Source organism: Aphanomyces invadans (assembly GCF_000520115.1).
Source record: "Aphanomyces invadans strain NJM9701 unplaced genomic scaffold supercont1.102, whole genome shotgun sequence".
In the NCBI taxonomy this organism is placed as follows: domain Eukaryota; phylum Oomycota; class Saprolegniomycetes; order Saprolegniales; family Verrucalvaceae; genus Aphanomyces; species Aphanomyces invadans.
Window position 1 is genome coordinate 3398 of NW_008580247.1, and position 12490 is coordinate 15887.

The 12490-nt window shown below is 48.9% G+C and overlaps 2 protein-coding genes across 2 annotated transcripts; one reads left to right on the forward strand and one right to left on the reverse strand.

The window, feature by feature from the left end:
* Positions 1–1149: 1149 nt before the first annotated feature.
* Positions 1150–4410, forward strand: H310_14901 (hypothetical protein; the record flags this gene model as incomplete). Its single annotated transcript, XM_008882865.1, has 6 exons — positions 1150–1768; positions 1847–2670; positions 2723–3082; positions 3136–3561; positions 3604–3798; positions 3847–4410. The coding sequence occupies 6 exons, from the start codon at positions 1150–1152 to the stop codon at positions 4408–4410; spliced, it is 2988 nt and encodes a 995-aa protein (XP_008881087.1).
* Positions 4411–4463: 53 nt separating this feature from the next.
* Positions 4464–6025, reverse strand: H310_14902 (hypothetical protein; the record flags this gene model as incomplete). Its single annotated transcript, XM_008882866.1, has 2 exons — positions 4464–4657; positions 4714–6025. 2 exons carry the CDS (start codon positions 6023–6025, stop codon positions 4464–4466), a joined length of 1506 nt encoding a protein of 501 aa, XP_008881088.1.
* Positions 6026–12490: the final 6465 nt, after the last annotated feature.

A 12490-nucleotide genomic window follows, 5' to 3' on the forward strand; every position in this document is an offset into this window, starting at 1 on the left:
CTTCCAAACTCTTCTTGGACATGACAAGTTTTATAACCAGAACTATACAATAATTATTCTGTATCGATACGAATTTTCCTAATTTGTGCGCGTAATCACTACTCTGCAGGATATTTGCAAAATCTTTACTAGTACAAGAACTTTTCATGGGCTAAGACTCTATTTTGCTTCAGATTTTTCAAGCTAATGCAAATGTAGTAAATTCTAGCTAATTCCTAAAGCAGTTGCTACAATTAGACTTGAAGTTTGTATTACCTTCAATAGTTCGTTGTTTCAAATTCTGACGACAATTTTAAATTGGATGCGTTTATCTAACAGCAATGCTGTGCAATGACAACAAGCACCCTTCGGAATTCCAAGGTTATCCGGACAATACATCCGGAAAAGTCTCCAATCGCAAGTGCGATTGGATTGGCCAATAGCAAAGGTCATTGAAATTCAAAAATCAAATTCCCGCGGACATGGTGGACATCAACATGTATCCGATGGGCGAGGCGTCATTTGAAGAAGCCCTCGGCGAAGCGGTATGGAAGGGATGCATCAATGGGCGCCGCTTGGAGATACAGCATTGGATCCTGGCTCGCGTCAAGTACTATGCCAGATCGACGTCGCTTGTTGAGGAAGCAATAAATCATGTTACCACCGACCATGACCTGTCGTTTCTTGACCTCCAACCGGAGCACCAGTTGCGACAACGGTCACTGTCTCCTGACGAACTAGTGTACGCCTACCTCAACTACCTTCGAGCTCACTTCAAGAGCGACTTAAATGATGCCTCATCGAAGCAACCTGAAGTATCAATCGACATGTCTACCAAGCAACTACAATGCACATCTGTAACTGCGCAACGCGAGAACAAAGGTCCCAAAAAGCGCATATCTCTTACATCACAATGTCTTCCTCCTCCGTCATGGACGAATTCGGACTTTCCACCTCTTGGTATGTCCCCTTATTCAAAACTCTTGGTTGGCACTTTAGAGTCTAACTCCGATCGTGTTGCAATCAGGAGGAAGCACTCCAAAGAAAGTCACTCCAATAAGTGCACCACCGATCAGAAAAGTTTCAAAGGACAAGCGGCGCATTCGGTCCACACTACTGACTACGCAACAAGTAATAGAGGATGTTACCAGTGGCAAGACCTCTATTTTCATGTCGAATGTGGCGGAAGTCATCGACGTGCCTCTCAAGAAGGATTTGATGGCCAAATTTGAGTCCAGGTTAATGGCGCCTCCATCCGACGTCGAAGATGCATCAACTTCTACAGTCAAGAAGCCACAAACGACGGGAGAATCACGTATTGATAAGCAAGACAACGTGTTGGATTCACAAGAAGCCCTACAGGCGTCGATGGTAAACTTACCACCACATGCACGACCATTCTCCGAGCCAAACAACGACACAGTCCATTTGGATGAGATCGACCACACCCCGTCCCCTGCAGCCCTCTTCTACTCTTTCCTTCTTCAAACGAAACTCGCACCAAACACCACCGTCGAGCTGCAATGGTTGCTCTCCCTTCTTGTCCAGAAAAAGCGGGACGCTGAAGCAACTTATGCCAAGCAATTTGCATTATCCGTCCTCAACACCATTCCGTCGTGGCTCGAAGCGTACGGCGTGGATGTGCTGAAACTTGTGATCGAAACATTCCAAAAAGCACTCGTTGCTACACCGTTGACCGATCGTTTCGTGCAATATTTGGAGCAGTATGAAGGTGATCGCGCGACAGAAAGCCAATTGGCTGGAGCACCACTTCCCATCGAAAGTGAAGGTACGTGTCGTGGGTTTGCTATCCGTTCGAGATTTCGCCCTATTCGTTTTTCTTATCTTATTGTCTGCCACGTCTTAGCAATCCCGTCAACCCATCGCAATTTTGCGTTGCCATTTCGAGAAGACACAGATTCGAGGCTACACTTCCGCACTCCTCAGGAAAGCATTATCTTTACCAATCGGGAAAAGGCGCGGGACGGGTTTCTTGCCCTCCTTCGGTCGTGGCAGAACGCTCGATCGGCCATTCGACGGCAAGAAGATCAAATTGTGCGGCAGTCGGCATCGGCTGTGTTAGATGATCTGGTTGTGGAAAACCACTGGTGGTTTGCCCAATTGTTTGTGATGGAATTGCTCCAAGTCGCAGTGAACCCCGTCGGCGAATACGACCACGACCTCGTCCTCAAGATCATTCACGACGACAAGCAACTTAAGAACGCTGACCGATTACGCAAATTGCACCAACGCTTTACCCATGTGCAGTCGTCGAAACAGACCAACTTGACGTTGGAAAAGCCAGGACCACTCGATGCCTCAGGACATGACCCAGCCGTGGACGACCCATCGGCGTTTTCAGACAACCAACGGTTCTTCTATGACTTTTTAGTTGCTACCAACCACTTTCAGTTCTCGTCGCTTGTGGCAATGGTGCTTCAGGCCAACTTAAGCCAAACTCTTGCGACGTTTCCGAACACATCGTCCATTACTACCATGCGAAAACAATTCAGCGTCAAAGTGCTTCAAGCCAAGTTGCTGGGTAAGTTTCTCGGGTGGCTGCACTACGCTCCCTGCTGGGCATCGCCATGGCCGAGCAAGCACAATGCTGCCATGGAAGCCGCGACGCGCGATGCTATCAACATGCGAAACCACGTCCAAGCACCGCTCGACGTTGCGTCTTACCTGGAGGTAAACCGATTTGACTGGATTTACTGGACAACTGCAATCATGGGTTTCATAGATGGCGATTACCGATCACACATTGATGGCGCACATTCCATGGGTTTGCGACTACATGGTGATGGTTTCCAAGGATCCGATTGCGTGCGATACGTTGTACTTCCAAAACGTGATTGCAAAGTTGCATCAAATTTACTGCTCGCGTCGATTGAATCAATTGCCGCGAGAGAACGCATGGTTCTTATCGTTGCAATTGGAAGCTTTGTTGAAAGGCAAACACCAGCACTTGATGTTTGCACGACTCCAGCACTCCACCACCGCTCTCGATGATCAAACCTTGTCAGTGCTGGATGAACCGTGCCAAGGCATGGATGCAACGACGTTTCTCGTCAACAACTTGTTTGTCCAGTGCTGTGTCCAGGTATGGTTTTCTCCTTCATTCATATCGCTCTTGTTTACGAATGAGATGGACAGGATGTGCCTACATTTCGTCGATTTCTGCAAGCGATCCACCAAGATGATAAACACGCCACCAGCCGCAAGGTCAAACTACGCCCTTTGGTCATTCAAGAACCGTCACTCCTTGCACCGTCGTCAGACTCTCCACCGCCCAACACCATTTCAACCACGAAGACTGCATCACCGAAACAACGTGTGGAGTCTGCGCTGACCATCGCATTTTACAAGCAATACCCGAGCGTTCAGCCCACGATAGAGTTCGTTGTCGACACGACCATGACGAATGTGTGCCATTTTGCCAACACGACGCTACTTCAGCCAGCTGCCGCGGCATTTGTTGAGCGGCTCTTTGCAAAAGTCGATCCGTCGCTTCCTAAAGACGATCAGACTACCTGGATGACTGCGCAGGTTCGACTGCATCTACCAGCAGCCAAAACCCAGGTATCTTCATATATTTGTACTCTGGGCTTACAATGTTTACAGGCGTGCCGCCAAGCCCGTGAAGCTTCCCAGCCGTTTTGCAAGCATCACATTCCATTAGCTATGCAATCTCTGTTGTCCCCAACCTTACCCAACTGTGTGAAGACCATTGCGATCGATCTTGCCACGGAGCGGGCAGTCGCGAGTCTCGAGACGTTGGTCGAAACAAGTTTGGCCATGGAGTTCTCAAAGCATATTGTACCACTCGAGTGACAAATTTTATCGACTTGATTGTAAATATTGTAGGTTGCTCGCATGCGAAAGTTGAAAAAGGAAACACCACCGCCTGTACCCGCGTCGACTGTATCCACTTCACTGGATGGATTGTATGCCCTCTCCAAGCTCATTCTTGACACTCCCGGCGACAAAACTTCTCACGTCCATGCATTCGCTGACCTTGCGACGTGGCTTACCGTCTCCCCAATTGTACTGTGTTGTTTGTTCGACACCGTTCCCCACATTCCCCTTGAAGATCCATCCATCTCGTTCGACATCGTGCGCATTCTCCGCCACATCCTCAAAACTCCCCAAACGTTGAAGGAAGTGAATGACTTTGCTACGTCTCTGGTGACATCGACTGTATCAGCCTCGTTGAAGCGGGACAAACCCGAGGCCGCGGTCCAGTTCATCAAACTGGTGTGCGATGAATGGCCATCCCTAGGCGGGTCAATCCAAGCTATTCTCGTCGAGCACGTCTCGACTTCAACGGGTATCATCCAACAGCTCTTCTTGCACAGTCGTGTAATGTTTGCCTCCGCGATGGCAAGCGCACACGTGGTTGGTTGTGTCGATCATCTCATCCCCCAATAATTTATTAATTGATTCCCGACTACCACAACTAGACCACAACAATTCAACTGCATTCAATGACTCAATATGTGCCCGACGATCTCGTCCAAGTGGTTTCGCAACCTCGTGTCGGAGAGCGCCGTCTCGAGCGTCCTTTCGTTCTTATATCCGTTTCGTTCGAGGAATCGGACAATGCGCGTGTGGCCGCTGCTCCGTGCGCTTTGCAGGGCATACGCGGTACAGCCCTCCGTGCGATTCGAGTGCAAAACTGGACCACTTCCATGTGTCCATTGTGCGATGCCCAGTCCATGGCGTGGGTCGTACAACCTTCAGTACGTCGCGAATGGAGAAATTTTATAATGGCCAAGTGTCCCTTGGCAGCAGCCATGTCCATTGCGAACGGACTCGCGCCCTCCGTCCGGTGCTCATGGAGAAACTCCACCACGTGGGCATGACCGTGCCACGCAGCCGTGTCCATCGCGTCTTCTGTGCATCCTTCCGACCGATTGAAGTGGAGGAATTGCACCACATCGAGATGGCCATCGCCAGCCGCGACGTCCATGGCGGAGGTCGTGCATCCTTCGTGGCGATGAGCATGCAGAAATTGAACCACTTGCAAGCGACCGGCGTGGGCAGCGTAGTTCATTGCGTCCGTTGTACAGCCTTCTGTTCGATGCGTGTGGAGGAACTGGACAACGTCCAAATGACCCGCGGACGCTGCATGGTCCATCGCATCCGGCGTACAGCCTTCAGTGCGGTGGAAGTGCAGAAACTTGACAATGTCGAGATGACCGTGCTCGGCCGCCCAGTCCATCGCGTTGGATGTGCAGCCTTCTCGTCGGTTCTCGTGCAGAAATCGGACCACATCCAAATGACCGCCTTCCGCAGCCCAATCCATCGCGTCCGTTGTACAACCCGCAATGCCGTGCATGTGGAGAGCTTTCACAATATCCAAGTGTCCGTACCGAGCAGACACGTTCATCGCTTCGTCCGTGCAAGGATATCCATGTTCAAGCAGGAAAAGCACCACCTCGAAATGCCCGTGTCGTGCAGCTCCTGTCATAGAGAAGTGCGTGCTTCGGCGGTAGCACCGGTCGTGGAGGAATCGGACGGCAGCCACCTGACCGTGGATTGCAGCTATGTTGATAATCGGGATCACGTCGTTGGCTTCATTACGAATGGACGACTCCAGCTGCCATCTCCAGTTTGTGTGCAGGTGATGGAGGACGTCCAGTTTGCCATGGGCGAGAGCGTCAAGCACCACAATAGGTTGCATGTATTTCAGGCATCGAAACATCCCGCTCAACCGCACAATGCCGTGGGTGGAGTACCATGGCGTCAGCGTTCGATGTATGTGATCCAGTTGAGGCACAAGCACCGATATCTTGTCTGAATAGCCGGCCCTGAATTGCCCGAACGGTTGGAGGTCTGGTGTACATCCGTTTTGAAATTGTGTGATGACGAGAAAGAGCTCGGGCGTTCGCAACACATCTTGCAAATCAGTACGTTCTCGAAGCAAGTCCTTGAGGGTGCAAACCTTCCGCTTCTTCGCTACCCGCGATTCGTCGGACACCCGAGGCCGCCTTGACACGCTCCATGCGGCAGAGGCGGCAGAGACGGCAGATGCAATCAGCATTCTCGCCTGCTGTGGGTTGTATTGGATGATGCAAAATGGCAAGAAATGCGTCAAACCAATAAAACGCAGTCCGTCCAGATACTTTAGACGCACCCAAAAAATCTCATGTGTGACCTTTCCCGAACAAATCAAACAAAAAGGTTTTGACACGATGTGTGAGACGAAACGAAAGCGTCAATGCAAGTACAAATAGACAGACAAACGTACGTGCACAGGTGATATCAAGCCTATCGTTTTTCAGTTGTCCTATATCTATCGACGAACGCCAGGAAACCAAAATTTTGAAGTCCAAACGGGGTTGTGACAGATCCATTTTCATTGGCTAATCCATGTGTGCGCGATTTTGATTGGTCAACGAGTTGAATTATTCAATTACGATGCCATGTTGAATTTGTCGTATAAGAACAATTTCGAACTTCACGGGGCAGATATCCTCATAAATCAGCAAAGTGCATGTTTGTTCAACTTAAACTTGAACTAAATATGCTGAGGCATTCGCTCTGTTTGATGAGTATCTGGAAGGTGCAATCCTGTCGTGGGAGGCAGTTGGGGTAATTTGGAAGGAGACGAAAGCCGCCCAGAGCGAGGATGATGAACTCCCGACTCCCAGCATATATTCCTCAACCTCTGGGTGATGACACTCTTCAACCAAATCAGCACACACTCTAAGAATAATGAAAACGTCCCCTCCGAGGGTAGGCCTGTTCGTGACATTTACGCGCCTCAAGACATCCCCGCTCCAAGAAGTCTATCCACACAAGGGCAGTCTATTCCTGTGTTCATACTTTTCATACTTGGCTCTCTCACTGCTATTGATAACGGAGTCCTGTTTTCCTGGACCTTATCCAACAGGACGGTGTGACTGGTGAGGTAGTGTCAATAAATCTTTCAACTTTGGCGTTAACTTATCCTGAATATCGTAGAAAGTTAATGGGATCGGCGCCATTTCACAGCTTGAGGCCCACGTCAACAGGATCATAGACGACATGGACGACGGTGTGCCCAGTCCGGGAAAACACGCAAGCGTCCGTCCTTCGCGCAGCTCATCAATCATGAGCTCAAGCAGTTGGAGGCAAAACATCGACTATCAGGTGTGTCTACTAATTCGAACCTGCTAATATGTACTTCAGGTGTCGCATAAGAATTTGGTTCTGTTGGCTTGACAGCAGTCTTGCAATGGCACTATACCCGACGTGGCGCGGCGGAGTGGACGGCATCCTCCTTCAAGACAAACATGCAATGTTGTAACACTGCTCGGCGCTGGAGGAAGCGGGGGTAGGAACGGACTGTGCGAGGCGAGGCAAATTGTAGAATGAGATTATGATCGAGTTATGAGCTCGTAAAAACTTCACATCCGTCGTGTCTTTATGATGCTTGAAGGAGCCACATCTTCGTCGTTCGCTCGTGTACTTGATATATATGTGACATACAATAATGCAATGATGTCAATTCATTTTGTAATGCCTGGTTCTTGTCGACGCGTGACATCTACGCGATTCGATTCGCTAAGCGCTACAAATGTGGTACGCGAGGGCACTGGTCCATGGATACCCTTAGCAAGGCATTTGCATACATCGGTAAAGCTCAGTCGAAGATGATGACCTCAAAAATGTTTACGTTGTCTAGGAACTACTCTACGCGACGATCGAAAGATTGTCGAGCGCCTCGCGGTATGGAGCGCAAATGCATACGTGAAGCCAACAACGCTTGAAGTTCTTCATGGCATTCTTTGCTCGGCAGACCTGGACTTGCTGGGGGCGTTTCAGTTCTGCAAATTTTCCAACGCGGGTGGTTTTGTGGGCGAAGTCACGAAATGCAATGTCTCCAATGCGGTTTGCAATTCTCTTTTCGCTGCGTGGCTTCTACATTTGCCAGATCTGCTACAGTTCAACCTAACCGTATCGCTCAACATCGCTGCATCACGGGCCAGCTGTCATTCAAGCTGCAGTTGCGAAGTTTTGCAAGCGTCTTCGGGGGTAATTCGACGTGTGTACATCGTACACATCACACGAATCCACGACGTGCGAGACGACGCTGCTACTGCGTCATATGAATTCGAAACTCGACTTACTCGAAATAAAGTTGAACCACCCCCAACGTCCTACGACTGTGGTCGTACCGGTGTATAAGGGTTGCCAGATCTAAGCTCCTCTATTTCCGTGTCTTGATTCAACACAACGATTGCTTCGTTCTTGTACAAATGGTATATGGAACGTCCTTGGTCGGTCAACTTTCATACGCTGTCGGACCAAACAAGGCTGAGTCAACTAAATTTAACTGTGGCGATCGTCAAATTTGTTGCACAACTGCCCTATAAAATTGCGTCTACCAAATGGGACTACTTGACCTACATGACTGGAAAAGCACCATGCGGTATCTGTATCAACTCCTGGAATCGAAATTCCAAGCCAACATGGCGAAGATCGACGGAGAGGAAACGATGTACGCACTCGACTCTGTGCAGTGGGTGGCGCCAATCCCATGCTTGCAGACATGGCTGTTTGAACCGCCGCAATGATGCTCGAAGGGTCGTTGTGCTGCTCCGCGACCGATCACGACTACGACGGCCTACCAAACGAGTTGTCAAGATGTACTCCAAATAACAAATTTTGCATATATGTGAGTTGATCGGCACTACAAACAGCACGGAGAAACAACTGTGAACAAGTCAAATTCATATAAACACCAGTCACAATAATTGAGCGATGCGAGCAAATATGACCTAACGGTTGAACATCATGCGTCAGGTACATGAAACAAGGGTATTTCACACGATCGTCCAAGTTGAACGCTCGCGAGTTATTTTTATTTTAAATCGTCCACCGCGGCATGATTGGCTTAAAGTATCACGAGTTGGAAGTAAATCCCAGGTGGGTTTTAGTCCTCTCCTTTCCAGAATTTCAGCGGCTCCCAGTAACCGCCGACCGTCCCAGCCGTCCACGATGCCATACCGAGCGCGACAGGCACCGAGAGGTACAGTATGACTCTGCGAATTTCGATCTGCATGGCCTTACATGACGATGGTGCTTTGGCACATATCACAATCGCGCAACGTGCAAACGACACAGCAGGAGTGAAGAACTGACATAGCCTTCAGTCCGGACAAGCGCTTCATTTGAAGGCTTTCAAGTGAAGAGTCCAATCGTACACTCCAATCAGCGTTTTCGACACCATGGTCGAAGATGCAATAGCCAGGAACGGCAATGAGAACGACTGAGGCACTCAATAAACGGCTAATTTCACACACCTTAACACACAAAATACAGTCAGCATAGGCGCAATACAGTGAGCGACGGAAAAATGTACCCAGTGGTACTTCAGAAATATCTTGAAATTTGTATGCGGAATAAAATTAGCCTCCATGAGAATTGACAATATTTTTATTCAAGCTGTTTTTGAATTGAAGAGCAATATCAACGATAATTCGTAGAAATTGATCATTCAATTCTCAGCTGCGACCACGACGACCAGCAACAAATACTACAATTTTTCTGAAAACCAAAAAAATTTCGAAAATGTAATATTACACTACAAGAGAGTTCATGGCAACGCATTTTCAAATGAGCGCGTGATGGTCTCACATGGCATGTCCTCCCAGGCTTTAATAGTGCGCTTAACCATATCATGCGTTTTTCAGCTGCAGCGACAACCGGCTTTTCGTGAAGCCACTTGTAACGAAGATTGCTCTTCAATGGCCCCATGACACCAACATCCAATGGTATATGTGGTGTAAGCCATCGCTCGACGTTGATATAAACGACGAGGTTTAGCGGGACTTTAAACCAACCAGTAATTTTCGAATAATTCGTACGCCCTCAAAAAGAAGAAAAATTGCCTTTGCGTTCCTGGTATATTTTTCAACAGGAATGAGTGTTTAGGAAGACAAAATATGTTGAACGTCAGTGAACAATAGTTAATTGTGACCTCGCGTTGGGTAAGGCCCATAAGGATACCACAACGGACATGCTGAGGTTTCAATGCACAATGACTATACGGCATAACTGTACATCCACGTTATGGAATGAACTCAGTACCGCTCGGGCTTCGAGCGGGAGCTCTATGGTGTGAGCAATTATTCTTATTGTTTGGGAAGTTGTTGTTGTATTGAATGTCCCAACCTAGGACGGTTTGCATGACACAATGTGATTATATTGTATTATTGCGGCATATTGTTTCAACGAGGTTAAAGTGAGCAGGTTCATGCCATTATACGATAGTATATCCAAGGCAAACCATGCATGATATCATGCACTAGGTCGTAGAAGTACTTGTCACCCATTGGTTAAGAATATTACAATTTCTTCGGGTAGATTGCATGTATCGACAATATTAAAATAACGAAAATATGGTGAAGTACCACTGGGGACATTTTTCCGTTGTTCCCTGTACATGTGCCTGCTAAGTCGACATTGTTCGTTTGTGTAATACTACGTACCTCAGCGTCTTGTCAAATTCATTGCCACGGCCAGCGCCGTATGAATGCGTTTGGTCGCGGCGATCGGCACGTGCGAAATCTCAAACTTCTTCGCGATGACATGAACATACCGTCAAGTGTAATACGAGTACGACAACCATTACGAGTCGGACACCCATATATTTTAATAAATTTTCGTAAACAGGCAGGAAAAGTTTTCACAGGAGACACCGCGCGCCAAAATACACTCCGAAAGCCAATATATACTGTATAATGCAATATAATATCGGGGTTTCGGGGTAAAATTTTGGAGGGGTTTTTTCCGCGCGCATCGGCCACTTCGAAGCACGGACCACACCCCATTGCGTTGGTCATGGAGGAAGACGGACTCGCTCAAATGCAATCGCGCCAGCGTTGAAGGCCGGTCTCCAAGTACGGTCCAAAGAAGCCCAAGCAGTTCAAGAACAGCGTGGTGACGTACAGCGAGCGACTAACATTGATCAAATACTACGAGTCATTCGGCATGTCAGCTACCCTTGTCGCTTTCCACCCGCATATCAACACAGTGGCGCGAGAATCAGTCTGAAAGAAGATATACACGTGGGTAAAGAAACGAGACTTCATTCAAAAGATGGCATCCAGTCCTGCTACTACCACCATACGCTGCTGGCGGCCGCTTGGCGCAGGAACGACACTGTCGGCAGACACTGAGGAACATCTTGTGCGTTGGGTCTTGGACATGAGGAAAGACGGCGTGCCAGTGACCAACAACATGTTGAAGATCATGGCGCTGGAGGCAGCGATCGACTCTGGCCTACAAGACCACGAGTTCCTTGCTGGTTGGCACTGGGTTCATGGTTTCAAGCGACGACATGGCTTGTCGATGCGTGCACGTACTTGCATCGGACAGGACACTCCTGAGGACGGTGTGGAAACACTCAACGCGTTCGCCAGCCGGATTCGCTGCATCTTGGCGGACCACAACATCGACCGCATCTACAATGCCGACCAAACAGGGGTGAATTACGAATACCTGCCGACGAAAACGCTGAACCCCACCGGCGACCAAACGATTTGGATCAAGTGCGGGGGGAAGATCAAGGAGAGGGTAACGGCAATGCTGCTGACGGACTCGACTGGAGCGAAGCACCCGTTGTTTCTTGTCCTCAAGGCCTCCGCGTCGAAGGTTCAGGCGGTCGTCCAGGAGAACCTGACGTTGCGACACGGGTTTGGCAAGACAGTGTGGAAGTCGGATGCCCCTATGGAGAGCCACAACGACTGTCAGATTTTCGGGAATCCAAGCGCATGGTGGAACTTCACGATCTCACTGGAGTTCCTCAAGTTCCATTTTGCCGGTCGGCCAAATCGTGACACAAACCCCGTGCTGCTCGTTTGGGATGACTTCTCGGCCCATTTCACCGACGAGGTGGTTGCCTACGCGAAAGAGATCAATGTCACGTTGGAGCGTATTCCACCTGGATTCACCTGGATTTGTCAACCGGCCGACGTTGCATGGAACAGACCGCTGAAGGCTCGACTGCGCCAGAATTGGATGGACCTGATTCATCGTCAGTTGCGAAACGCGAAGCAGCGAGGTGTACCGTTCAAACTGCAGCCGCCGTCGCGCGCGACCATTGTGGGTTGAATTGCGGCCACTTGGAAGGACTTGCCAGCGACAACGATTGTGAACGGGTTGAAGAAGTGTCAACTTGTCGATGGCCCATCAACCCTTGCCGAGGAGTCTTGCGGGGTGCTCGATGATGATGTGTTGGTCGAGTTGTTTGCCACATGCGCCGTTGAGGACACAATGGATCCTGGGAATGACATTGGCAACACAGGAGATGAGGACGAGAATGCCGGTTTGGATTAAAAGCATATGCATTTTTGTATTGGTTCGAGGAAATATTCTTGCTTTTGATTCTTCTGAAATTGGTTTCCCTTAAAAATCTATTTCCTATGTAACATAAAATGAAATCGGGAGGGCAGAGTTTGAATGTTGTATTTTAGAATCGTAAATCTGACTCGAAATCCAATCTCACCCATCCAAATTC